A 26,319-nucleotide genomic window follows, 5' to 3' on the forward strand; every position below is an offset into this window, starting at 1 on the left:
GCCTAGTTGGGGAGACTCACGTCTGGAGGTCACCTCTCCAGGATCGGAGAGTGCACACCCTGTCCTCCACCACCTGCTCCCTTTTATCCACACCTGCCACCTTTAGCATGCCCAGGCAGGGGCAGGGCCTCCGTGGTTAACCCCCGCTTGCCCAGTGCGGGTGGACACACCCCCTCCCAAGGGAGTGTATGGTGCTGGATGGACGGACAGAGGGAAGGAAGAAGGGTGTGTGGGAAGAACAGTGCATGTGGGGAGTGAGCGTGGATGGACAGAAGGAAAGGTGTGTGGGGTTGCTGAGGACGGACAGATGGACAGAAAGGGGTGTCGGACAGGCGTGGGGATGAGGACAGATGGATGGAAGGAAGGGGAGTCAGAGCAGGGGGTGAGGATGGACAGACGGATGGGCGGGGGGGTTAGACAGGCATGGCATGGGGGGATGGGCTGGTGGGATCTGGAGGCAGCTCCAACCCAACAATGTACTGAATTTCCTGCTCTGGTTCCGATCCAAACTCCCACCCCTCCCCCATTCTGGGCCCCGCTCCCAGTGCCACGCTGGGGGGTTAAAGTTGGGGGAAGGGGTCAGGGAGCCAGGACTCCTGGCTTCTATCCCCAGCCCCTGGGGAAGCCCTGAAGCAGTGCCAGGCTGTGGGGAAGTGGGTGGGTCACTGGGGGGTTCACCCAACTGGGGTGTCACCCTGCAGAGAACAGAGGCGGTTTGCAGAGCAGCCGTTCCAAGCGGTGGGGGTATGTGCGTGCTGCTATGTATTTTCACTGGGGGCACAGCTGGGGGCTCCTGTTCCCGGTCCCGGAGCCGGCCAGCCTGGGCCTGGCGGGGGTGAAAGGCCGGCAGTGGGCTGGGTTCTCCAGCAGCAGGAACCCGGCTCTGAATGCGCGGGGAGTCTCTGTGGAGGAGCGGGGATCTGAGGGTGCGGGGCGGGGAGGGGAGGGGCGCGAGGAACTCCAGAGCTGCATGACCAAGAGAGGCTTCAGACCCCGCTCTCGGGGCCATGTTTCATCTTGCTGCCGCTTGGCCAGGTGAAGAATTCCCAGCTCCGAGGCTGGACGGGAATGTTGGGATCACCCGGGTAACCCGCACACCTGGCAAGGCCTGGAATGAACTTCTGGGGAAACTGAGGCACAAACCCCCATCCTGCTTCAAACGCTGGCTGCCATGGAGGGTCAACCCCGATCTTGGGTGAGCTGTGCCAATGGCTAGTTACCCGTGCCCAAAAAAATGCATCTTCCTTTCAGTGCGACCTCATCTGCCTGCTACCCCCAGTCCCGGACCGGAGCCAGAGCAGGGCCTGTGATGCTGCTGCTCCCCCCTGGGGCAGGTATTCACAACCGGGGTCCAGGCTCCTCGTTGCCTGCTCTGGGGTAAGCACCATAGGCTGGGAAATGGTGGAGGCCCCGGGAAAGGCTCTGGCGGGGAAGGGAAGCTGGTTGTTTGTCGCTGGGATTTAACTCTGACACCTAGTTCCCCGGCCGGAGAAAGGGAGTCGGCGTGAAAGCTACAGCAATTCATGGCTGCGGCTCTTGCTGCTGCAGCTGCTTCTGGCAGAGCGCCCGAGGCTGAGTCACTGGCTGGCGGGTGAGGTCTGAGCGGGGAACAGGCCCCCAGTGGCCCCCAAGAGCCAGTGGGGAGCAGGACAGACCCGGCAGGTGCCATGGTGATAAGCACCGGGAGATCCATGCAGGGAGAAGTAGAAAAAGGAACAGAAAGGGGTGGGGGAACTAGGGGTTGGACAGGGCAGAGCCACAAAGGTTTAGGGGTCACCTCCCTCCAACCCCCCAACCCTGCCCTGGCACGAGGGCCCCCACATCCAGGGAGGGGAGACTCTGCAGGGGCAAAGCCCTGAGTCAGGGGGATAGGTCCAGACCTGGGGGCAAGGGGGGGACCCCTGGACACGGGGGGCAGGGGCACGACCCAGAGAGGACTGAGGGACCCTAGACCCGGGGGGCAGAACTAGGGGGACCATGATGGACCTTACCTCAGGGGAGGGATGCAGAGTCTGGAAAATTGAAAGTAACTTTTCCCCGCTAACGCCGCCCCACCCAGTGAAGGAGAGTCTGCAAACTCCTCACTCCCAGCTACTCTAAATCAGGGACTGTCTGCAACCCCTTCCCTCCACACAGCTAGCCATGTGCTAGGGCGCCTCTGCAAACTACCCCCCCTCCTTGAACTGGGGCTTTGCTGCCCTCCGAGGCCATTTCACTGGCAGGCCCGCTGTCAGCTCCAGCTGCGCTGCCTTCCCCAAGGAGGGTCTGACATGCCAGACACACACCGCAGGGGACCCCTAAACCCAGCCCTGGGTGGGCACCAAACACAGCTGGAGCATCCCCCCAAACTCTGATTATACTAAAAATCAGAGTCAGTCCCTGGGCTGTCCTGGCCTTATTGACCCCCGGCTGTCACTTGTCAGACAGATATTGAACCAAAACCTGGGGGGAACAAGAGCTTTTTATTTTATTTGCTATTCCTGATACTTTTCATTTCAGAATCGTTAGGACACGCTCCCCATCCCCGACCCCCCAGTGAGACTCATCACCCCACTGGGACTCAGGAAGCAGCTCCTGCCTCTCGGAGCAATGGGCTCAGGCTCTCTGCAGACTCTGGCCTCGTTAGTCATACTCTGGGCAATTCCCAGCTTTCATGGCTCAGCTGGCTGGAACAGCAGGGGCCTGTGGAAAGCCCAGGAGCTGTGAGCGGACAGGCTGCAGGGACGTGCTCTGCAGTCCCTAGTCCCGGGGCCAAGGGAGGCATGTTTGGGGCTATGGAGTGGAGTCTGCGGTTACTGCCTGGGAGGAGGGAGTCTGGGCTGGCAAACCCAGATGGGGGAGCAGGAAAGGCTCAGGGGAAAGCAGTAAGCTACAGGACAGCACAGAGCTGGGCTGCTGAGCAAGGGTCCGAGCTGGGACCCGGAGCAGAGGGCGACGCAGTTCCCCTTCCATTCCCTGGGGCAGGGGCCCAGACCGAAGAGCGGATTGCCTGGGACATTTTGCCCCGAAAGCCTTTGATACCCTGGAAGGGAAGGACACTAGGACCTGGCTGGAGGGCCAAGTCACCCCGAGGCAGCTGCAGCTCCTGGGGAGAGGGGCTGCGGAGTGAGCGGGGACAGTGGGAAGTGAGACCCCAGAAGAGGGTGCAGCACCTGGAAGGAACAATGGCTATAGCGGCCAGGAGGAGGCGCCCTAGCAGCAGGTGGTGATGTGGCTGTACAGCGTGGCCCCCATAAGCAATGCAGGGTGCCAGTCTGCGGTGGACTCGATGCACAATCCCGTGTCCTGCGGGAGGCTGGATCGGATGGACACTCCTCCTGGCCCTAGAGCCTATGGAGCCATGAATCTGGGACAGGCCCTGGCCTGGCCCCCAGAGGTGGTCGCACCCTCCTTCCCGCCCTGTCTCTCCCGGAGCCCCGGTGGGGTTGCCAGACTAGGGAGAGGAAATGCCCCAATGCTGGGCACAGAGCAGAGAGCTCCTCGGATCTGCCCTGGGGGAGCTGGGCCCATGAGCAGAGGAGGCCCAGTGCCCCACGTGAGCTCAAATGAGCTAATCAGCAGGTGTGGGGCTACACCTGTGGATGGGCAGGGACTCCACGGAGGAGTGGGGTGGGTCCTCGAGGTCGCCCTGGGGCCCGCGCATTGGAGGGGAGCAGAGCTGGCTGGGTCAGGGAGGCTGCCAGAAGCAAAGTCACCAGGGGCCCCCGGGAGGTTGCCCTGAAACCTGCGGCCCAGGGGCGACCTAAAGGCTAGTTCTGGAGGTTTGATTTGCTGGCATTTGGCCAAAACACCTCGTTAGTGGGACTGGGGAGGGGAAGGTGCATGCCAGGGGGCTGGGGAGAAGCCCTGCCTGGGACGGTGCCCCACTGTGGGGGAGAGCAGAGATGGCTGGCAGACAAAGCCAGGTCCCACATCCCCCATCAAAACTGGCAGATGGGATCTGTGCTAAGCCCTACCTCCTCTGGGATTTAGGCACCTCTCTGCTCAGGCACCGCAGCCAGAATGCCATCCTGGAGTTAGGCACCATGCCAGGAAAGCCAGGGGAGGAGGGGGTAGATCCATATGACTCCTCGCCCACCTGGCTGTGGGAGACCCAGGTCGATCCCCTTCCACCTGCCAGGGAGACGGGATTTGAACCTGGGCTCCCCCCTGCAGGAGAGCGCACTGACCTCACTGCAGGTGTCACCCCGGAGCTGCCGTGAGGAACAAGCAAGGGGAGCTGTTGAGTGACGAGCGAGTGACTCTGGAGTCTGGTGCCTGCAGATCTCCCCACGGGGCAAAGAGCAGGACCCCCGGCTCCCCTGCCTAGTGAGTTATTGATCTAGAGAACAGCAGGTCTGGCTGGAGCCTCCCCTGGGTTAGCCCAGAGCTCTGGGTTCGGGTGCTGCAGCCTGGTGAGAGAAACATGCTCCCGGCCTCTCTCCCCATCCGGGAGGGTGGGGAACTGAACCAGGGCGACTGCTCAAAGCCCTGGGGTAAAAGCCGTAAGGAGCAGCTGGAGCTAAGAGCACAGCCACTGGATCTGCCCTTGCGACAGCTGCTTGGAGCCTCCCGCTGGAGGTGCAGGGCCTGGGGCAGTCATGGACCCTGACAGTGAACATCCAGGTGCAGCAGGAGCTCGCAGGACTCAACAGCAGCTGAGCAGGGTTGGGAAATGCCGTGGAAGCCCGAACATTGGACATCAGAGCCGGAAGTGGGAGTTGGGCACCTCTGTCTGAATCGTAAGATCCTGTGCTAGCTGTGGGCAGAGTTAAGAGCATTTGGGGGCCATGCTCTGCGTTTCCTGGCTGAATGGGTTTGTATTTCTTTTCAGTGTCATGGAGACGGGGAGTCTCTGGGGTTTGCAACACATGCTGTGGGGATCCCGGCACCAGCCATGGGATATTTTTTACCTCACAGGGACCTCACCTTGAACTTCACCTTAATGGAGCTTTCTGCCTGGTCACCTACAACGAGCCTGGATTCCGCCTGCTCCCACCCAGCTCCTGGGCTCGGGGGGGGGGGTTGGCCCACCCCTAGGCCCCGGCTGGGTGCCAGCTCCCCTGGGTTTATAGCTGTTACACATCAGGATGACAACCCCCATCCCTCCAGACTGCCCGGGGGAGCTGGGCACCCAGCTGCCGTCTGGGCCTGGAAAATCTCCCCCGGTCTTTTTGCTCTAGAATTGTTCCTTCCAATTTCAATACCCTGGGCTGGCAACATCAGGACCTGGCCCCACAGCCGCTGGGGCTCAGCGCAGGAGACTTGGCTGCCGGAGCCCACGTGGCTGTCAGCGTCAGCAGCGTGGGGGACGGGGGGGGGGGCGTGTGAGCAGGGAGGAGAGCGTTTGCTGCTTCCCTGTCCCATTACAACACTGCTGTGGCCTCGCTCCAGGCAGGGCCGGAGGTTCCCGAGCTGCAGGGGCATTGGATGCCTGGTTCCCAGGTATCTGAATGGGAATCACGCGCCCAGCGGTGGCCGAGCAGGGGCTGATTTTCCAGGCCTGGCTGCTCCTTCTCCTGCGGGAGCAGAGACCAGTTGGGGGCGTCAGGGATCCGCACAGACCCACAGCTAAAACAACCTGCTAAACCCTGCCCATGGCCCATGCCCTGCGTCTGCCACCTGCACCCCACGTGCTCCCCGCTCTCCGGGGCTCCTCCCGGCCCTAGCCAGCCGCCCCGGTGTCTGGGTCCAGCAGCTCTGCCCCATCAGAAAGCCGGTGCTGGGAGTGCTAATCCGCCTGCTCAGGGCAGGCCGTCCCTGACCCTGCTGAGAACCCAGTGCCCTGGGGAGCCGTGGGGAGTGCAGAGCCCCGGGACCCCAGGCAAAGCCAGGCAGACAGACAAACCCGGGGAACTGCTTTATTCCAGCGAGGGGCTGGCAGAGACAGGCTCCGCCCGCAGCACTAAGGGCCTGTCGGTCTGGTGTAAGTTACAGGGCCAGTGTAAACAGTTTTCGTTAAACTTATGCAAACCAATTGGCTGCTCTTAATTTAGGATCCCTGGGGGGGCTCTGCATGGCTGGAGGCCCAGGGTAGCTGGGGGGAAGGGTGCGGGGGGCAGGAGGCGGGGCGGGGGCTCAGAGACTGAAGACGGCAGGCCCAACGCTGCAGCCCAGCAGGGTGTTGGCGGCTTCCAGGCATTCGCTCAGCCGGGGCCCTGCAACGAGAAGAGGGTCAGGGGGAGACATCAGTCTGGGGGACAAAGAGCAGAGAGCTCACAGCCCGGGGGGAATGGGACGGGGAGCAGGGGGCTGGGAGCCTGTCTATCCTGGGACTGGAGGCTTCTGGGGATCTGGCTGGGGAGCCAGAGGCTGTTAGGATGCCGGGGGGCAGGGGACCCTGGGACCAATGGGGGGCAGGATCTCAGGGCTGTGGTTCGCAGGACGGTGGGGTCCCATGGAGTAGCGGTGGTGCTGTGGGCCTGGAGGATCTCGTGTGGGGCGCTGGGCAGTGGGACATGGGGGTCTCGGGGTGGGCTGGGCTGTGGGACAGAGGGTCTCAGTGGGGGCTGGGCTGTGGGGCAGGGGCTCTCTGGTCGAGGCCCTGGGCCCTGCTCCCAAACGCCCACTCCCCTCTCACCTGCGCGGCCCCGCACCCAGCCCACAGCCTTGGCCTCCAGCAGCTCCCACTCGTCGCGCTGCCCCGCAGCCCGGCCGTGCAGCCAGACCACGGCCAGCACCGTGGCCCAGACGCCGGGGGGCACGTCCTGGGGGGGGGGGGGGAAGAGATACTGCCTGAGACAGCGCCCAGTCTGGGGACCCCCCTGTCCCTCCGAGCTCTGCCCCCATCCTCCCTCTCCCTAATGCTGCCCCATCCCCCCACTCTAGGGACCCCACCCCCCGGGGATCCCCCTGCACTTCCCCAGTGTTCCCCCCATCCCCTGCCCTGGGGACCCCCCAATCCAGCACGCCCACCCCTTCCCCAGGCTCAGAGGATTCCCAGCCCCCCGGCTCTAGCACCGTGGACCCCCTACTCAGATGCCCAGTGGCATTCCCGGGGGTAGGGAGACAGCCTCGGAAAGGACCCAGCCTCGGCCTCCCTATGTCCCCCCCGCAGCCCTGGGCTCCCTCGATCCAATGCGCCGATCCCCTGTAAGGGGGTTTCTAACTCCCCTCTGTGGGCCTGTCTTCCCCACTGGGCTCCAGGTTCAGGGGTCATTGGATCCAGATGCTCTTAGACCCCACCCTCAGTCTGGGTCACACAGTCTCATCTAGGAGCAGAGAACAGGCCCAACTCATGGCACCTGCCCTGTCATCTCTCCCCTCTCCTCCGCCCCCCACACTCACCTGACTGGGCATCCTCCCCCTGGCATCGGTCTCGCTCACCCCCAGCGCAGTGGCCAGCTGGGGGTCCAGGTCCCATGATCCGTCGGCATTCTGCAGAGACACCAGCCTCAGCAGGGGAGACTCCTCTGGTGCCCACTCTAGGGAGAGACGTGGGGAGATGGCTCTTGCACAGGGTTATGGATACAGAACAGCAATGTGGCCTGTCCAGGCTGAGGGACAGCCAACAAGCTTAACTGTGACACCCTGTGCATCCTTAACTCTGCCCCTCCATGGACATCCTTAACTCTGCCCAATCCTTTATCTGCTCCTCAGCACCCTTAACTCTGCTCCTTCCTGCACCCATGGGATGACAATTAATTTGCAGTTGGACTTAGGAACCAAACTTCCTTGGGCCCCATGAATGTCTCCGCCCCAGTCATTAATCTCACAACCCCAGGGTGTTTCTCAAACACAATCTGACCCCGGGACCATCCCACACTATAGCCTGCAATACAGACCTATGTTCAGGGAGACACAGAAGCGTCTAAGGGTATAGGGGAGATGGGATGTTATAGAGTCTATACGATATTATAGCCATACCTGGGCCAGGGTTATGGGACACAGTTAAGGTTACCTGGGCTACTGCAACTTTGTATTTCCAGACTCTTCCAATTCAGGTTTTAAGGGTAGCCTTAACTTTAAAATTCTGCCTTTTGTGGGCTTCTTCATTTAGAAACCAGACCGTGCCAACCATGATCTGTGCCCCTGAACTCACCTGTACAAACATCCAAGCCTGGGCCCAGTGTCACAAGGTATTTTTGTCTGGGAATTTAGCTGCGTGTCCATTTCAGAGAAAACTGCTCAGCGACATTTCTGTTCCTAAAAAGCAACTGATTACCCCCTCCGCTGCCCAGTTGCCCCCCCCCTTAGCTCATTGATACAAACTCACACCCCAAATTCCAGTTTCACAGAGTTTTTTGCCTGGAAGTTTCCTTATTTTTTTTTTTCATTTTGTTGCAAGATAATTTGTGTCACAACACTTAAAAAACCCAGCTGCGGACTCCCCCTCCCCCAGCATCACACCGGTATTTTGCCCAGGAAGTTCCTTCGGATCAGATGTTGCTGTTAAACACTTGCCCAGCTCCGGGACCGTCAGGGCACGTCTGTCTCGGATCCAAGGAAGTGTCATCCTGGCGTTTGCCGCCCACCTCGAGTCCTGACTCCCAGCCCCTGCTCCCCTCACCTTTCTGGGAGGCAGTCTCTGGCAGGGTGTTGTGTATGCAGGACTTCCTGCCCTCGCGTCGGGGGCTCCCCCGGCTGAGCTTTGGGATGGGGAGGGAGTCAGGAGGCACGGTGCTGGGGGAGGAGACAGCCAGTACTGGCCCTGGGGAGCTCTGGGGGAGAGTGCCCCGGAGGGGATGGGGGAGGGAGCAGCTCTCACCTGGCACATCTGAGCTGTCCTCAAAGTCGCAGACCATGGCGCAGTCCATGGACACATCGGAGGGCCCTTGGGCCCAGGCCATGGGCCCAGGGGCAGAATAACACATCTTCTGCAGGGGGGTTGCAGCCCCAAAGTCTGGGGGGGAGATGGACAGACAGAGTGGGACAGACAGACATGCAAACAGAGACAAACTAAGAGAAGGAAGGGAAATCCCCCCACCCACGGCACCCAGAGCGAACACAGCACTAGGACCCCTCCCCCATGCCCCCCAGCTGGGACCCCCTACACCGAGCCCCATCCTCCTCTCCCCCCAGCTCCCTCAGAGTCAGGATCCGCCCTAGCCCCTTCCCCACAGGCTGGGGCCCCCTGAATCCAGCCCCTCCCCTGCAGCTTCCCCCCAACTGGGACCCCTCATCCAGCCCCAGAGGACACGGGGGTGGGTGCTGCACCCCATGAATGAGGGCAGGATGCTGGGGGGGGCGGCGAGAGGCCCCCACTAGCCAATCCGGCTAATGACAGCAATGTGCCCGCCCCTCTAGTCCCTGCCTCTGTCTGGGTCCGACTGTCTGATTCTCGGTCTCTGCCCCAGTCTGTTTGGGTCTCTGGTTCTGGGTCCATCTGTCTGTCCGTACGTTCCACAGGCCCCACTCTCCTGGCTGGGATGGGTCAGGCCCCGTGGGCTGTCCCCGTCCACCCAGCCAGCGCCTGCCACTCCCCCCTGCCCTGGGAACGGGGGCACTGAGGTTGCCCTGGGGGGCAGCACAGCCCCACGGGAGCTGGGGCAGGGACAAGAGCAAAGGGACATTAGCCCATAACTGTGATGCCCCCCTCCCCAAGCTTCAGGGTCCCTCCTCTCACACTGGGATCCCCCTGTTCTGGGATCCTTCCCATAATTCCCTCCCCCTTCCCTCGCCCTGGTGCCAGGTTCCCCCAACAGTGCCAGGTTGGTTCCTCCTCCCACCCGAGCCCGCCCCCCCACATGCTGATCCCTCCCCAGTGCCGGGATCCCCGGCCCATCCGGGGTTACCTGCCAGCGGGATGTCCCGTCTCACCAGCGGCCCCTGCACCGGCTGCCCCCGCTCCGTGTCCACCCCCACGTAGGCCGTGAGGGAGCAGATGACCCCTGAGGCCAGGCTGGTCGCCAGTGCCCGGTGCTGGTCCCCCTCCGACCCGGTGTCCATGGCCCCCTCCAGCTCCAGCAGCAGCCATTTGGCTGCCAGCCGGTGAACGGGCAGCCTGTGCCGGGGACAGAGTCGCGGGGTGAGCCCTGGACGCCTGGGTTCCTGCCACTGTGGGGAGAGGAGCAGGGGCTAGTGGGATAGTGTATTGTTGGGGGGAGCCAGGACTCCTGGGTTCGATCTCTGGCTATAGGAGGGGAGTGGGGTCTAGTGGTCACAGCAGGGAGTCTGGGAGCCAGGACTTCTGCTTCCTTCTGTGACCTGGGACAGGTCCCATCCCATCTCTATTCTGTTGGTGGTGGGGATGTGGGGGGCAGGACCCGGTGGCTTGGTGAGGATGTGGACCATGGGAGTGTTGCTGTCACCTGTCTCCATCTTGTGGCTGCAGGGGGAACTGCAGCATCTCCTTGTAGGTCTGGTCCTGGATGCGGTACTGCAGGGTGACGCCCCCCACGGCAGTGTCTGGGGGCTGCGGGCAGAGAAAGGGGGTCAGAGGTGGAGTGCGAGGGGGGAGAAGATGCCTGGGGACCCTCCCAGACCCAGGTTACAGAACAAAGGGGGAAAATATGCTTGATTCACAGCAGTTGGGGGTTGCCTAGTCAGCCAACAGCCATCATTAGGATCAGGAGTTAGCGACCCCCTTTGAGATCAATGGGGCTGGGGTAGCACAGAAACCTGCAGCCCAGTGGTCACTGGTAGGGGACACAGTTATCGATCCCCACGGAGGTCATGTCTACACTACATACTGCAGTATACCTATGTCACTCAGAGATGTGAAAAATCCACACCCCTGAACTGCAGCGCCCTGAGCGACGTAGTTACACTGACTGTAGCCCCCCGTGTAGACAGCGCCGTGTCGGTGGGAGAGCTTCTCCCGTTGGCTTAGAGCATCTTCACCAGACATGCTACAGTGTCGCAGCTCCGCCAGTGTAAATTTGTAGTGTAGACCTGCCCTGAGATCAATGCAGCCAGGCTAGTGCAGAGACCTGCAGCCCAATGGCTATTGTTAGAGGTCAGAGTTAACAATCCCCACTGAGATTGATGGGGCTGGGATAGCACAGAGACGCACCCCAGCCCAACTGCCATAATTAGTGATCAGAGTTTACAACCCTCACTGAAATCAATGGGGCTGGGGTGGCACAGAGACCCCCAGAAAAATGGCCATCATTCAGGTTCAGAGCCAACAATCCCCACTGAGATCAATGAGGTTGGGGTAGCAAAGAAACCTGAAGCCCAATGGCCATCATTAGGGACCAGAGTTAACAATCGCCACTAAGATCGATTGGGGTTGGAGTAGCACAGAGACCCCTAGCCCAATGGCCATCATTGAGAACGTAAGAGCAGCCATACAGGGTCAGACCAAAGGTCCATCTAGCTCAGTATCCTCCTTCCAACCGTTTAAACCTGCTGCCTATTAATTTCATTTGGTGATCCCCCTAGTTCGTGTGTTATGAGAAGGAGTAACACTTCCTTATTTACTTTCTCCACACCAGTCATGATTTTATAGACCTCTGTCATATCCCCCCCTTAGTCATCTCTTTTCCAAGTCATCTCCTTTTCCAATAAGGTCCCAGTTTTATTAATCTCTCCTCATTCAGAAGCTGCTCCATACCCTTAATCATTTTTGTTGCCCTTTTCTGAAACTTTTCTAATTCCAATATCTCTTGTTTGAGTTGGGGCGACTAGCTCTGCACGCAGTATTCAAGATGTGGGCGTACCAGGGATGTATACAGAGGCAATGTGATATTTTCTGTCTTATTATCTAGCCCTTTCCTAATGATACCCAACATTGTGTTTGCTTTTTTGCTGCCGCTGCACATTGAGTGGATGTTTTCAGAGAATTATCCACAATGTCTCCACGAAAAGGAGGACTTGTGGCACCTTAGAGACTAACCAATTTATCTGAGCATGAGCTTTCGTGAGCTACAGCTCACTTCATCGGATGCTGTAGCTCACTTCAAGCTTATGCTCTAATACATGTGTTAGTCTCTAAGGTGCCACAAGTCCTCCTTTTCTTTTTGCGAATACAGACTAACACAGCTGCTACTCTGAAAAATGTCTCCAAGATCTCTTTCTCGAGTGGTAACAGCTAATTTAGACCCCACCATTTTAGATGTAGAGTTGGGATGATGTTTTCCAACGTGCATTACTTTGCATTTATCAACATGGAATTTCATCCGCCATTTTTTTGCTCAGTCAGGTTTATATAATTTTTGGTGGTGCCCAGAAAGGGTCCAAGCAGAGCTGTCCAGTCCATAGGACAGACCGGGGCAACTTCCCCATGGGTACCCGTGCTTCAGGGGGACGTGGGGTCCAGGGCGGCCTGGGGGATTAGCAGGGGGCCTGGCGCTGGCAGCAGCGAGTGACCTGGCCCCGGCCCACTCTCCAGCGCTCTGTCCAGCCGGCTCCCGGCGTCGCTCGGGGGAGGCAGGGCAGGGGCGCGTGCTTTGGGAAAGGGGTGGAGTGGGGGTGGGGCTGGGTCACTTGCTGCTGCTGGAGCCAGGCCCCCTGCTGACCCCACAGGCTGCCCTGGACCTCGCGTCCCCCTGAAGTGTGGGCCCCACAAAGCGCAGGGCCCGGGGTGGTTGCCCTGGTCCGTCCTATGGACGGGATGGCTCTGATTAAATATAAGCCCAAACATTGGTGGAGCCGTGCCCACGTTCCTGAATATGGGTGGAGCATGGGCACCACAGGCCCATATAACTTGCTGCCTATGTTGTGAGATCCTTTTGTAGCTCTTCGCAGTCTGCCTAGGACTTGACTGTCTTGAGTACTTTTGTATCATCTGCAAATTTTGTCACCTCACTGTTTACCCCTTTTCCCAGATCATTCATGAATATGTCAAATAGGTCTGGACCCAGTACACACCCCTATTTACCTCTCTCCATTCTGAAAACTCACCATTTATTCCTACCCTTTGTTTCCTGTCTTTTAACCAGTTACTGATCCATGAGAGGACCTTCCCTCTTATCCCGTGACAGCTTACTTTGCTTAAGAGTCTTTGGGGAGGGACCTTGTCAAAGGCTTTCTGGAAATCTTAGTACACTATATCCACTGGATCCCCCTTGTCCACATGCTTGTTGACCCCCTCAAAGAATTGGAGTAGATTGGTGAGGCATGATTTCCCGTCACAAAAACCATGTTGACTCTTCCCCAACAAATTCTGTTCATCTATGTGTCTGACAATTTTGTTCTTTACTCTAATTTCAACCAGTTTGCCTGATGCTGAAGTCAGCCTTATTGGCCTGTAATTGCCGGGATCACCTCTGGAGCCCTTTTTAAAAATTGGTGTCACATTAGCTCTTCTCCAGTCACGTTTAGTTTATCAGTCTGTTCCAAAACCTCCTCTAATGACACCTCAAGCTGGGACAGTTCCTCAGATTTGTCATCTAAAAATAATGGCTCAGGTTTGGGAATTTCCCTCACATTCTCCACCGTGAAGACCGACGCAAAAAATTCATTCAGTTTTTCCGCAATGGCCTTATCGTCCTTGAGTGCTCCTTTAGCACTTCGGTCGTCCGGTGGCCCCCACTGGCTGTTTAGCAGGCTTCCTGCTTTGGATGTTCTTAAAATTTTTTTTTGCTGTTACTTTTGGAGTCTTTGGCTAGCTGGTCTTCAAATTCTTTTCTGGCTTTCTTAATGATATTTTTACACTTCACTTGCAGGAGTTTATGCTCCTTTCTGTTCTCCTCACTAGGATTTAACTTCCACTTTTTAAAGGATGCCTCTTTACCTCTCACTCCTTCTTTTAGAGTTACCACCCAGGAGGGGGTGGGAGGTTCCTGGCTCAGTCACTGATCCTGAGCCCTGGGGGCGTCCCGGGGGGGGGGGTGGCTCGCTCTCTCACCTGGGGCTGTCCGCGGAGCCGGGCGTAGATGAGGCACCGCTGCCCAGGGAAGATCACCTCAGGGCCCCGGCCCAGCAGCTCCGCCTCCATCCCAGGGGGCAGATCCCAGCTCAGCGAGATCCGGGTCATGGCCGGCTGCAGGGCCCGCTTCAGAGACTGCAGTGCCTGGGGGAGAGACCAGCACACGCAGGGTGGAGCCAGGACACCAGGGTCCTATCCCCAGCCTGGAGGTGGGCGTGGAGACTGGTGGGTTTGAGCAGGATGGCTGGGAGCCCGAACGCCTGGGTTCTCACCTTGGGCTGCATGCGGTCCTGGCCCGTGATGAACTCGGCGCTGCCCCCTGCTGCCCGGGCGATGCCTTTGACCAGAGCCGTGGAGGCCCCTTCCCCAATGCCGAAGGAGAAGCACCTGCAGGTGGGCAGTGTCCGGGGGGAAGAGGTGTGTGTCAGAGACAGGAGGGGGAGGGGCAGAGCGAGAGGCCAGTAGGGCTGGGGGCAGGGTGAGATGAACGGATGGGCAGATGCTGGTGTTGGGGGTTTTTCCGCTGGTAGGGCTGGGGTGCAGGATTGGGGAGATGATGGGACAAAGGTTCTCCATGCTGGCAGGGCCGGAGGGAGAGAGTATGAGGTTGCTGGGGGGTTGCCAGGTCAGCAGGCAGCTTTGAGGAGATAATGGAGGGCAGGGTTGGGGGGTGCTGGAGGTTCCCAGGCTCGGGGGAGAGAGTTTGGGGCTGCTGAGGGTGTCCATGCTGGCAGAGCTGGGGGGCAGGGTTGGGGGGTGCGGGGTAAGGGTTAGGTTAGGGTTTGGGGCATCTGCCCTGGCTTCCGACAGTCTGACCTGAGGTTGGCACTCTTAGCTGGGAGCCACTCCGCACACCGTGACAAGGTTGGGGGGAATCTAGGGGGCAGAGGTGCTGGGAGGCAGGGCTGGGGGGCACGGTGGGAGGGATGCTGGAGGGCAGGTGCCCCCATTACCTGTGCGTCCCCCGGTGATGCTGCACCTCTGTGATAACCTCCTGGGTGTTCACCACCTCCCCGTCCGTGAACACGAACAGCTGGAGGGGGAGAGACGCTGTCAGAGCCGGGGACCCAAAATCCCCCTGGAGACACCCCCTCCCCCTGGGAATAGTGGCAGCCCCCAGAGAGCCTGTCCCACTGACCCCCCTCCCAGAGACCCCCAGCCCCATGAGACCCCCCGCGGCACTCCTCCCTCCCTCCCAGAGGCCTCCCCGGGGGGGCTGACAGACGGGGACCCCTGACTAACTGGGAACCCAACTGTCACCTCTTCCCTGGCCCCTGGAGACACTAACCCGCCTGACTGTTGTGGGCACCTTTCTGGAAGCTCCCTCCTGCTCCCCACCATGTGCCCTCTCTGCCCCCTGGTTGCAGGGCACCCCCCAGTGCTGCCCCCCAGCTCTATACAGAGGTACCCCCTCCGGCTCCTGCCTGCCATGCCCTGCTCCCATCCCCAGGTGCACCAGCCCCCTGTTGCCCCCAGTCCTACTCTGAGCCCCCCAAGTCCTGATCAGCTGGCTCCTGGCTCCCAGCCCCTCTCCAAGCGCCCCCTATCAGCTCCCACCAGCCTCAGTCCCTCTCCGAGGCCCTGGGATGCCCTGTGGCTGCCCCGATACCTGGCGTGGGTGCCCGTCCCGGCAGGGGCTGCTGTAAATGGCTCGTAGCGGTGCCAAAATCTCGGTGCCCCCCAGGTCAGCCTGGAGCTGCTGGACGCGCTGCAAGGACTCTGCCATGGTCTGCTGGGTGTATCCCACACTCTGCCTGCGGGGGATGCCGAGGGGTCAGGGGCCAGGACAGGTGGAGCCAGGGACACCCTGCCCCCAGCCAGCCCTGCCCCCAACCCACAGACACCCAAACCCCAGCCTGCCCTGCCCCCTAACCCAGTTAGCAACCCCCAGCCCCCCTCCGACTCACGGGTAGAAGGACTCAAACTGAGACCCAAAGCCGTAGATGTTGAAATAACAGCCCAGGGGCAAACTCTTCAACAGCAGGACCAGGGTCTCCTGGGGATGGACAGATGGACGGAGTCACTCCTCTGGTCCAGCCAGCCTGGGCTCCCCCCTACCCTCGGTTCTGCCCCCCGCATGCCCAGCCAGCCTGAGCTGTTCTCCTCCACAGGCCCATCTAACGCGGCCTCCCACCTTGCTGTACCTTGGCGCTGTCGATGCGCTGGGGGGAGTAGTCTTGGCCGTCCATGGGGCACTCCATGCTGCCGGAGCGGTCCAGCAGGAAGATGAACTCCCCGGCAGGGCTCTGGCCCAGCACCGCCTCGGGCAGGCTGGGCAGCAGGGTCACCATCAAGGCCGGGTCACCCATCAGGGAGCCTGCGGGGAGATGGGGCCAGCCCCAAATGGGGTGGGCATGGGGTGGAGTCCTGTGAGCCTGCGAGAGCCCCCAGTCCCTCCTGACTGCCCCAGAGCCCCACCTATGTCCCTCCCACACACTGCCCTCCCTCTAGATCCCCCACTGCCCCCAGCCCCTCCAGTAACCCCCAACTGCCCCAGAGCCCCACCCCCACTCCTCTGTCCCTCCCCCGACTTCGCCCTCCCCACAGATCCCCCACCATCCCCAGCGCCTCCCGACTGCCCCAGAGCCCCACCCCGTCCCTCCCCCCAGACCTCCTTCTCATAGATCCCACACTGCCCCCAATTCCCAGCCCCCCAGGGGCTTGCCCTTCCATCACCCGTTCTCCCCTGTATCCCCAAACCTGCAGTGCACCCCAGTGTTTACCTGCTCTCAGGAACTCCGCCCTCCCACTCCCAGCTCCACTGAGACCCCCCTGCTCTGGCCCCCCAACACCTCATCTCCAGCTCCTTCAACACCCACCCATAATCATAAGAAGGACCAGACTGGGTCAAACCTCCATCCAGCCCAGTATCCTGTCTGACAACAGTGGCCAAAGCCAGGCGCACCAGAGGGAATGAACAGAACAGTGAGTCACCAAGTGATCGATCCCTTATCGCCCATTCCCAGCTTCCGGCAAACAGAGGCTAGGAACACCATCCCTGCCCATCCTGGCTAATAGCCATTGATGGACCTATCCTCCATGAATTTATCTAGTTCTTTTTTGAACCTTGTTAAGGTCTTGGCCTTCACAACATCCTCTGGCAAGGAGTTCCACAGGCTGACTGTGCCACTGTGTGAAAAAATACTTCCTTTTGTTTGTTTTCAAACTGCTGCCTATTAGTTTAATTTGGTGACCTTTGGTTCTTGTGTTATGAGGAGTAAATAACACGTCCTTATTTACCTTTTCCACACCAGTCATGATTTTATAGACCTCAATCACATCCCCCCTTAGTCATCTCTTTTCCAAGCTGAAAAGTCCTGGTTTTATTAATCTCTCTGCATACAGAAGCTGTTTCATACCCCATATCATTTTTGTTGCCCTTTTCTGAACATTTTCCAATTCCAATGTATCTTTTTTGAGTTTGAGCGACCACATCTACACACAGTATTCAATATGGGGGCGTACCCTGAATTTATCTAGAGCAGCGTTTCTCAAACTGGGGTCCGCGAGGGAACTCCATGGCGGCCGCGGGCCCCGCTGATCAACTCTTCCCCCTCCCTCCCTCAACTCCTCCACGTGGAAGCGGCTGCCAGCTCCCTGTGGCCCCGAGGCGGCCAGTGAGGCTCCACTCACTGCCCCCACCCAAGTGCCGGCTCCGCAGCTCCCATTGGCCAGGAAGGGGCAGGGCAGGGCGTCCCCAAAAAATTTTAAATCAAAATGGGGGTCCTTGGATTGCTGAAGTTTGAGAACGGCTGATCTAGAGGCGATATGATATTTTCTGTCTTATTCTCTAGCCCTTTCCCAATGATTCCTACCAGTCTGTTCGCTTTTTTGACAGCCGCTGTACATCAAGTGGATGTTTTACTCCCGGGGGGAATTCTGCACCACTGCGCATGCACAGAATTTATGTCCAGCACAGATTTCTTTGCTTCCCCTCAAAAAAAAAAAAAAAAAAAAAAAAAAAAAAAGGATTTTCTGACGGGGAAGCAAAGGGAAGCCACGAGAGTGGTCCTGTGACCCTCCCCAGCTGCAGGTTTCAGGTTCCCAGGGCAGCCAGTAGAGCGGTATATCACTGTGGGGCAGGACTGGGGAAGACCCGGCTGATGGCTCCGACCCTGTGCTGGGTTCAGCTGCTAGTCCCGGCTGGGCTGGGGAGGGCGGGACTTCCTCTTCCCCTGCACGGCATCCGGGGCCGGGTCAGACCCACCCCCAGATTTCTCCCCTGACTGCAGAAAGCTCTGCAAAGTCCCCCCCACCCCCGCTGGCCCCACTTCCTGCACCCTTTGCTCCTCATCTGCAGGGGGAGGGATCCCTGTACAGGGAACTGTTCCTCCACGCGCCCAACCCCCTGCATCCAGACTCATACCCAGACCCTCCCGCCAAGCCTCACCCCCCTGCACTCGGATCCCCACCCCACTGAGCCCCACTCCCCCAGCATCTGGACCCCCCCCCGGATCCCCCTTCTCCAGACCCCCCTGCAGAGCTCTATCTCCCCCCACCACCAGACCCCACCCTGCTGAGCCACAACCACCTTCACCTGGATCCCCCTGCAAAGTCCGATTACCGCTGCACCCAGAACCCTCCAACAAGCTCCTGTGCATCCAGATCCCCCTGTCCACAGATCCCCCACTGAGCCGCCCGCACCCAGACTGCCCCACACAAAACCTTCTCAACCCACACCTGGATCCCCCTGTGACGAAGTGGAACTGTTCTTAATGTTTCCTCTGAATAGTGTGGGAGTGCCTCAGTTTCCCCAATGCAGTTCTTAAGTATCTAGGTAGTGGGATAAGGGTGTATGATCGTTGCAGAGCCCTAGAGGGCAGGTGTGTGCAGGGGTCTGGACACAGAGAATGGCTGACACCCTGTTTCCTGGCAACTGTTGGCCTGGGCCCTTCCCCCCTGCAAGGTGAGAGCTAAAGGGTTGGAGAACAAAGGAATCAGGCGACCTCCTGGCCCCGGAAAGGGACAAAGCCCAGAGGAGGGGAGGCTGGAGGGAGTTTCAGTTTGGGGCTGGCTGGAGACATGGAGTGAAGGGCAGACATGGTTGTCTGGCTCACGGCCCCCCAAAATGGACCCAGCTGAGGGGATGGTTTTCTGCACCTACAAGCTCTGTTTTAGACCATGTTCCTGTCGTCTAATAAACCTCTGTTTTACCTGCTGGCTGAGAGTCATGTCTGACTGTGAAGTTGGGGGGCAGGACCCTCTGCCTTCCCCAGGAGCCCCGCCTGGGTGGACTCGCTGTGGGAAGCGCATGGAGGGGCAGAGGATGCTGGATGCTCTGAGGTCAGACCCAGGAAGATGGAAGTTGTGTGAGCTGCGTGTCCTGCAGACGGGCTGCTCACAGAAAGGAGACTTCCCCAGAGTCCTGACTGGTTTTATGGGGAGCAGATCCAGAGCATCGCCCAGGGACTCCGTGACACCCCCACACTTGGATCCTTCCTTGCTGAGCCTGCTTTCCTACACCTGGGGCGCCTGGCACGGACGGGCAGGGCCCTGGGATGTTTCTGTGCCAGTCCCTGTCCTTGCGCTGTGTCAGGGTTGGGTGCAGCCTCACTGCTGAGTCCGTGTCCCGGAGGGAGCCGCACAGTGAATGTTTATGCAAAGTTTATTCTCCTTTCTATTTCCCTCAATAGGATTTAACTTCCACTTTTTAAAGGATGCCTCTAACTCAGGGGGGGACAAACTTTTTGACCCGAGGGCCACATCGGGGTGGGGAAATTGCATGCAGGGCTGGGGCAGGGGGTTAGGGTGTGGGAGAGAGTGCAGGGAGTGGGAGGGGGTGCAGTGTGCAGGAAGGGGCTCAGGGCAAGGGAATGGGGTAGAAGAGGGGTGCGGGGTGTACGAGGGGGCTCAGGACAGGGGGTTGAGGTGCAGAAGGAGTGCAAGGTGCAGCAGGGGGCTCAGAGCAAGGGGCTGAGGTGCAGGAAGGGTGCAAGGTGCAGCAGGCGGCTCAGGGCAGGGGGTTGGGGTGCAGGAGGGGTGCGGCAGGGGGCTCAAGCAGGGGGTTGGGGGTACGGCGGGGGCTCAGGGCAGGGAGTTGGGGCGCAGGAGGGGTGCGTCAGGGTGTTGAGGTGCAGGAGGGGTGTGGGGTGAAGCAGGGGGCTCAGGGCAGGGAATTGGGGGGCGGGGTGCAGGACGGGTTTGGGGTGTGCGCTCTGGCCCAGCGCCGCTTACCTAGAGAGGCTCCGGGGTGGCAGCAGTGTGCACCGGGGCCAGGGCAGGCTCCCTGCCTGCCTGTCCTGGCCCCGCGCCACTCCGAGAAGCGTCCAGCACCACGATCCTGCGGCCCCTAGGGGAGTGGGGGCAGAGGGCTCCGCGCACTGCTCTTGCCTGTGGATACCTCCCCCGAAGCTCCCATTGGCCGTGGTTCCTCGTTCCCGGCCAATGGGAGCTTCCGGGAAGGTATCCACAGGTAAGAGCAGCTCGTGGAGCCCTCTGCCCTCCCCCCCCAGGGGCCACAGGGACTTGGTGCCGGATGCTTCCCGGAGCGGTGACGGGCCAGCGGTGCCACGGGGGTGGCAATCCCGCAGGCCGAATCCAAAACCCTGAGGGTCAGATCCGGCCCGCGGGCCGTGGTTTGCCCACCCCGCCCTACTTCTTTTACTTTGTTGTTTAGCCACGGTGGCACTTCTTTGGTTCTCTCTGTTTTTTAATCTGAGGTATACATATAAGTTGAGCCTCTATTATGGTGTCTTTAAAAAGTTTCCATGCAGCTTGCAGGGATACCACTTTCTGCACTGTACCTTTTAATTTCTGTTTAACTAACGTCCTCATTTTTGTGTAGTCCCCCTTTCTGAAATTAAATGCTACCATGGTGGGCTGCTGTGGTGTTTTCCCCGCGTGTTAAATGTTAAATTTAATTATATTATGGTCACTATTACCGAGTGGCCCAGCTATATTCACCTCTTGGATCAGATCCGGTGCTCCACTAAGGACTAATCAAGAATTGCCTCTCCTCTTGTGGGTTCCAGGACTAGTCATTTAAGATGTCAAGAAACTATCTCCGCATCCCGTCCTGAGGTGACATGTACCCCGTCAATATGGGGATGGTCGAAATCCCACATTATTATTGAGTTTTTTATTTTAATAGCCCCTCCAGTCTCCCTGAGCATTATCACAGTCACTATCACCATCCTGGTCAGGTGGCCGGTAATATATCCAGACTGCTATATTCTTATTATTCGAGCATGGAATTACTGTCCACAGTGATTCTCTGGTACAGTTTGGTTCATTTAAGATTTGTACTTCATTTGATTCTCTGCTTTCTTTCACATAGAGTGCCACTCCCCCGCCAGCACGACCTGCTCTGTCCTTCTGATATATTTTGTACCCTGGTATTACTGTGTCCCATTGATTATCCTCATTCCACCAAGTCTCTGTGATGCCTATTATATCAATACCCTCATTTAATACAAGGCACCCAAGTTCACCCATCTTATTATTTAGACTTCTAGCATTGGTATATTAGCACTTTAAGAACTTGTCACTTTTTAGCTGTCTGCCATTACATGATGTAATTGAATGGGACTTTCCTTTAGTTGACTGTTTCTCATCAGATCCTACCCATATTTTATCATCTTCCATCCTCTCCTCGGTACGAGGACATAGAGAGCCTCCATCAATAGATCCTCCCTGTCTGAACCACGTGCTCCTCTGCACCTGTCGGCTTCCCCCCAGCCCTTACTTTAAAAACTGCTCTAGACCTTTTTAACCCTGCCCCCAGATTCCCCCTGCACCCCTCTGAGCACGCAGCCCCATCAGCCCTAGGACCCCCCCATTCCCCTACCATCCCCCTCACTGCCCCGGGACCCACGATCCCAAATCACCGACCAGAACACTCCTCCCCCACATCCCTCCCCCTTGGATCTCCCCATTCCCACCCCACCGGCCAGGGGCATCAGGGTGCAGGACCCCCCCACCTGGCTCTGCTCCGGGCAACCCGATCTCCAGCACTGCGCTGGGTTTGTGCGGCTCCGTGTAATACACCAGCAGCTCCACGTCTCGGTCCCATGGGGGGGCCTCGGCCAGTGACACCTGGTAGGGCGACAGATACAGTCATCTAGCCATGGCTCCTGGGGGGCAGGGTCCCGCTGGGTCTTGTGTCAGGCTCAATGCCCCCCATGCAGCCAGAGGGGAGGGAGCAACTCTGGGTTAGGTGGGAGGGAGAGAGGGAAAAATATCACAAAGGCAACACGGGGACTTGGCTCTTCTTGCGGAAAACACTGCAAAAATTCTGACTTTGTTGGGCTAAATCTTTCCAATTTGGAGGTGATATTTTTCCACTCCCCCGTATTTTCTTTCATTGAAAATCAAGGAGAATGAAACTCCCAGAAAGCAAAGGGAACCAGGGCCCCTCGAATGTCCAGGATTTCACCCCCATGGACTGGTCTCAGCCCCTTGAGATTTTCCCCAGAGAACGCGGGCAATTCCCCAGATCCACTGGTGTCGCTTGACCCTCTCCCCCGCAACCCCATGCCTTCTGGGACCCACCCCCTGCCCCATCCCAGAGCTCCCACCTCTGTAGATGCCCACCCAGGACCCACACCCAGACAGTCCCCTGGCACCACCCCTCAGCCCAGAGCTCCCATCACCTCCCTGCTCAGAGCTGCCCCCCAATACTGACCTCCCAGTGGGGATGGACGAGACTCAGGTGTCCGGGTGAACACTTACCTGGGCGGTGGTTCGGTTCCCAGATGTGTAGCTCAGGGGGGAGAGGGAGCAGTTGGAGAGCACACGGTCGATGCCGTGGGGCGACTGCAGCGTGGCACTCAGGCTCAGGGTGTAGGGCAGCTCCCCCTGCGGGACTCGTGGGACGCCCTGGGTGACATCCTCCCCATCCCACCCTGCAGAGAGAGACACAGGGTGAGCATGGGGCCCAGGCAGAGAAAGATGCATCCTGGAAGTGAATGCCTGGCTGTGAAGATGGTGTAGCCAGGAGGGCTTTGGCTTCCTTAACCACGAGATGCTGTTCCAGGAAGGACTGCTAAGCAGAGATGGGGTCTACCTAGCGAGGAAGGGGAAGAGCATATCTGGATACAGACTGGCTAACCTAGTGAAGAGGGTTTTAAACTAGGTTTGAAGGGGGCAGGTGACCAAATCCCACAGGTAAGTCAAGAAGATGGAGACCTGGGAAAATTTGGGGGGAACATGGACTGTTATAGGAGGGATAAAGGAGAGACAAGACAGAACTGGGTGGGGGGGGGGGAATCAAACAGTATCTTAGATGTCTGTATACTAATGCAAGAAGTATGGGGAATAAGCAGGAAGTTGCAGTGGGGAGGTTTAGGTTGGATGTTAGGAAAAACTTTTTCACTAGGAGGGTGGTGAAGCCCTGGAATGGGTTACCTAGGGAGGTGGTGGAATCTCCTTCCTTGGAGGTTTTTAAGGTCAGGCTTGACAAAGCCCTGGCTGGGGTGATTTAGTTGGGGTTGGTCCTGCTTTGAGCAGGGGGTTGGACTAGATGACCTCCTGAGGTCCCTTCCAGCCCTGATAGTCTATGATTCTATGAACTCGAAATGCTAGTAAATAAACACAACTATGACACAGATGGCATCATGGAGACTTGGTGGGATAATACGCACGACTGGAACATTGGTCTAGAAGGGTACAGCCGGCTCAGGAAGGACAAGCAGGGAAAAAGGGAGGAGGTGTTGCCTCTTATATTAAAAATGGATCCACTTGGACTGAGGTTGAGCTGGAAATAGGAGACAGACCTGTTGAAAGTCTCGGGGTAAGGATAAAAGGGGTAAAGAACAAGGGTGATGTCAGGGCAGGGGTCTACTACAGACCACCCAGCCAGGAAGAAGAGGTGGCTGGGGCTTTTTTTAATCAACTAACAAAATCATCCAAAGCCCCGGACCTGGCGGTGATGGGGGACTTTAGCTCCTCAGACATCTGGTGGGAAAATAACACAGCAGGGCACAGATTATCCAACAAGTTCCTGGAATGTCTTGGAGACAATATTTTAATTCAGAAGGTGGAGAAAGCTACCAAGGGGGGAGGCTGTTCTAGATTTGATTTTGACAAATAGGGAGGAACTGGTTGAGAATCTGAAAGTGGAAGGCTGCTGGGGTGAAAGTGATCATGAAATGACAGAGTTCATGGTTCTAAGGAATGGTAGGAGGGAGAACAGCAAAATAAAGACAGTGGATTTCAAGAAGGCAGACTTCAGCAAGCTCAGGGAGTTGGCAGGTAAGAGCCCATGTGAAGCAAGTCTAAGGGGAAAAACAACTGGAGACAGTTTGGCAGTTTTTCAGAGACGTTATTAAGGGCAGAAGAGGAAACTATCCCACTGCGTGTATGAAAGATAGGAAGTACGGCAAGAGACCACCCTGCCTTAACCAGGAGATCTTCAATGATCTAAAAATCAAGAGTCCTATAAAAAGTGGAAATTAGGTATAATTACAAAGGATGAATATAAACAAATAACACAAGTATGTAGGGACAAAATTAGAAAGGCCAAGATGCAAAACGAGATCAAACTAGCTAGAGAGATAAAGGGTACAAATACTACAAAGAAGCAAGAGCAAGAGCAAGGACAGGGTAGGCTCATACTCAACGAGGCGGGGATAATAACAGAAAATGTGGAAATGGCAGAGGTGCTTAATGACTTCTTTGTTTTGGTTTTCACCAAGAAAATTGGTGGTGATTGGACATCTAACGTAGTGAATGCCAGGGAAATGACTGCCTAGGATAGGAGTACTGCGGAAAGGGATCTGGGAGTCACAGTGGACAACAAGCTAAGTACAGTCAACAGTGTAACACTGTGACAAAAAAAGCAAACCTCAATCTGGGCTGTATTAGCAGGAGTGTTGTAAGCAAGACACGAGAAGTAATTCTTCTGCTCTACTCTGCATTGATTAGGCCTCAACTGGAGTATCATGTCCAGTTCTGGGTGCCACATTTCAGGAAGGATGTGGACAAACTGGAGAAAGTCCAGAGAAGAGCAACAAAAATGATAAAAGGTCTAGCAAACATGGCCTATGAGGGAAGATTGAAAAAATTGCGTTTGTTTAGTCTGGAGAAGAGAAGACCGAGGGGGACATGATCACAGTTTTCAAGTATGCAAAAGGTCGTTACACAGGAGGAAGAAGAAAAATTGTAAGAAGCAATGAGCTTAAATTGCAGCAAGGGAGGTTTAGGCTGGACATTAGGAAAAACTTCCTAACTGTCAGGGTGGTTAAGCACCGGAATAAATTGCCTAGGGAGGTTGTGGAATCTCCATCACTGGAGATTTCTGAGAGCAGGTTAAACAAACACCTGTCAGGGATGGTCTAGATAATTAATCCTGCCATGAGTGCAGGGAACCGGACTAGATGACCTCTCAAGGTCCCTTCCAGTTCTCTGATTCTATGGGGGGTGTGGGCTATTGGGGGGGATGGGGGGATGCTGGGATATCAGGGGAAGGCCCGGGGGGGTCCACATACCCTGGGGTGGGGATTGCAGGGCTGGGGGGGCACTTACCATGGGGCACACAGTAGTGGTCTATGAGGGTCCATGTGGGTCTTTCCCTGTGGGGTACATAGCAGGGGCTAGGAGGTCTCAGGGGGTTACAGGCTGTGGGGTCACTCACTGTAGGGTGCGCAGTGGGGGTGTTGGGAACTACAGGTCTCACCAGGCAGGCTAAAGTGGCAGGAGGATCTGTGAGTCTCACCATCGGGCGTGTAGCGGGGACACAGAACGGCCGGCAGCACATAGCGGGCGGCCCCATCAGGCTCCAGCGGCAGCTCGCAGACGTAGCGCAGGGTCAACGCTGCCTCCTCCCCGGGGGGCAGGTTCCCCAGGGAGCAGCTGAAAATGTCGCCCGCGGCCCCCTCCTGCTGCAGCAGAAAGGAGCTCTGCCCCCCGGCCAGCGCGTCCCCGTACAGCTCCTGCGCCTGCCAGAGAGACAGGGTCATCCCGAGATCCCCCTGGCCCCTGAGATTCCCCTGCCCTACCCCCGGGCTAGCATGTCCTCATACAGGTTACTTCTGGGGGAATTCTGCACCACTGCGTATGCCCAGAATTCACGTCTGGTGCAGACTCTCCCCCCTGCAGATAATAATTCTGCCTAAGAAATACTGCAGTTCCACCTTTCTTCCTCCAGAGGCCGCTGTGACACCAAAACAGCCAGGAGCTGGCTCTGTTCATCACAGCACGCTGCCCGTGGAGCCAGGTTAAGACAGAGTGGGGCACACGGGGCTGCAAGGGGCGTCACGGAGAGGGGTTCAGAAGGGCTGGTGGGGGCGAGAGACTGGGCAGTGGGCTCAGGAGCTTGTGGGGTGACACCATTGAGCCAGGGACTGAATGGGAGGGGGGCTGCAGGGCCACATGGGAACAGGGAAGGGGGATGCAGGGACACACAGGGATGGGGGAGGAGGCTGCAGAGACCGATGCGGGGTGTGGAGACGGGGCAGATGTGGCTGACTGAATGGGAGAAGATTGGTGTGAGCCAGGGTCTGCCTGGGGGAGGCTCCCCAACTCCCTAAAAATCCGCCACTCCCCACAAAAAACCTGTTCTATACTTCTCCCATCCACACCCAACAACCCTCCCGATTCACTCCAGGCTCCTTGCCTCTTCCTCAGCTCCTCCGTTACCCCTGACTCCC

The 26,319-nt window shown here is 57.9% G+C and overlaps 1 protein-coding gene across 1 annotated transcript in view; it reads right to left on the reverse strand.

Annotated features, from left to right (window-relative positions):
- Positions 1 to 5,826: 5,826 nt before the first annotated feature.
- Positions 5,827 to 26,319, reverse strand: part of LOC125622650 (von Willebrand factor A domain-containing protein 5A) — a 29,588-nt gene continuing 9,095 nt past the window's right edge. The window contains 15 exon segments of the mRNA XM_075118884.1: positions 5,827 to 6,137; positions 6,560 to 6,686; positions 7,267 to 7,403; positions 8,687 to 8,821; positions 9,714 to 9,922; positions 10,230 to 10,333; positions 13,712 to 13,876; positions 14,005 to 14,119; positions 14,686 to 14,765; positions 15,342 to 15,486; positions 15,640 to 15,728; positions 15,877 to 16,049; positions 21,652 to 21,766; positions 22,403 to 22,575; positions 25,386 to 25,608. Coding sequence (XP_074974985.1) covers positions 6,058 to 6,137; positions 6,560 to 6,686; positions 7,267 to 7,403; positions 8,687 to 8,821; positions 9,714 to 9,922; positions 10,230 to 10,333; positions 13,712 to 13,876; positions 14,005 to 14,119; positions 14,686 to 14,765; positions 15,342 to 15,486; positions 15,640 to 15,728; positions 15,877 to 16,049; positions 21,652 to 21,766; positions 22,403 to 22,575; positions 25,386 to 25,608 — 2,070 coding nt within the window. The 3' untranslated portion in view covers positions 5,827 to 6,057.

Source organism: Caretta caretta, chromosome 13 (genome assembly GCF_965140235.1).
Source record: "Caretta caretta isolate rCarCar2 chromosome 13, rCarCar1.hap1, whole genome shotgun sequence".
NCBI classification, from domain to species: Eukaryota; Metazoa; Chordata; order Testudines; family Cheloniidae; genus Caretta; species Caretta caretta.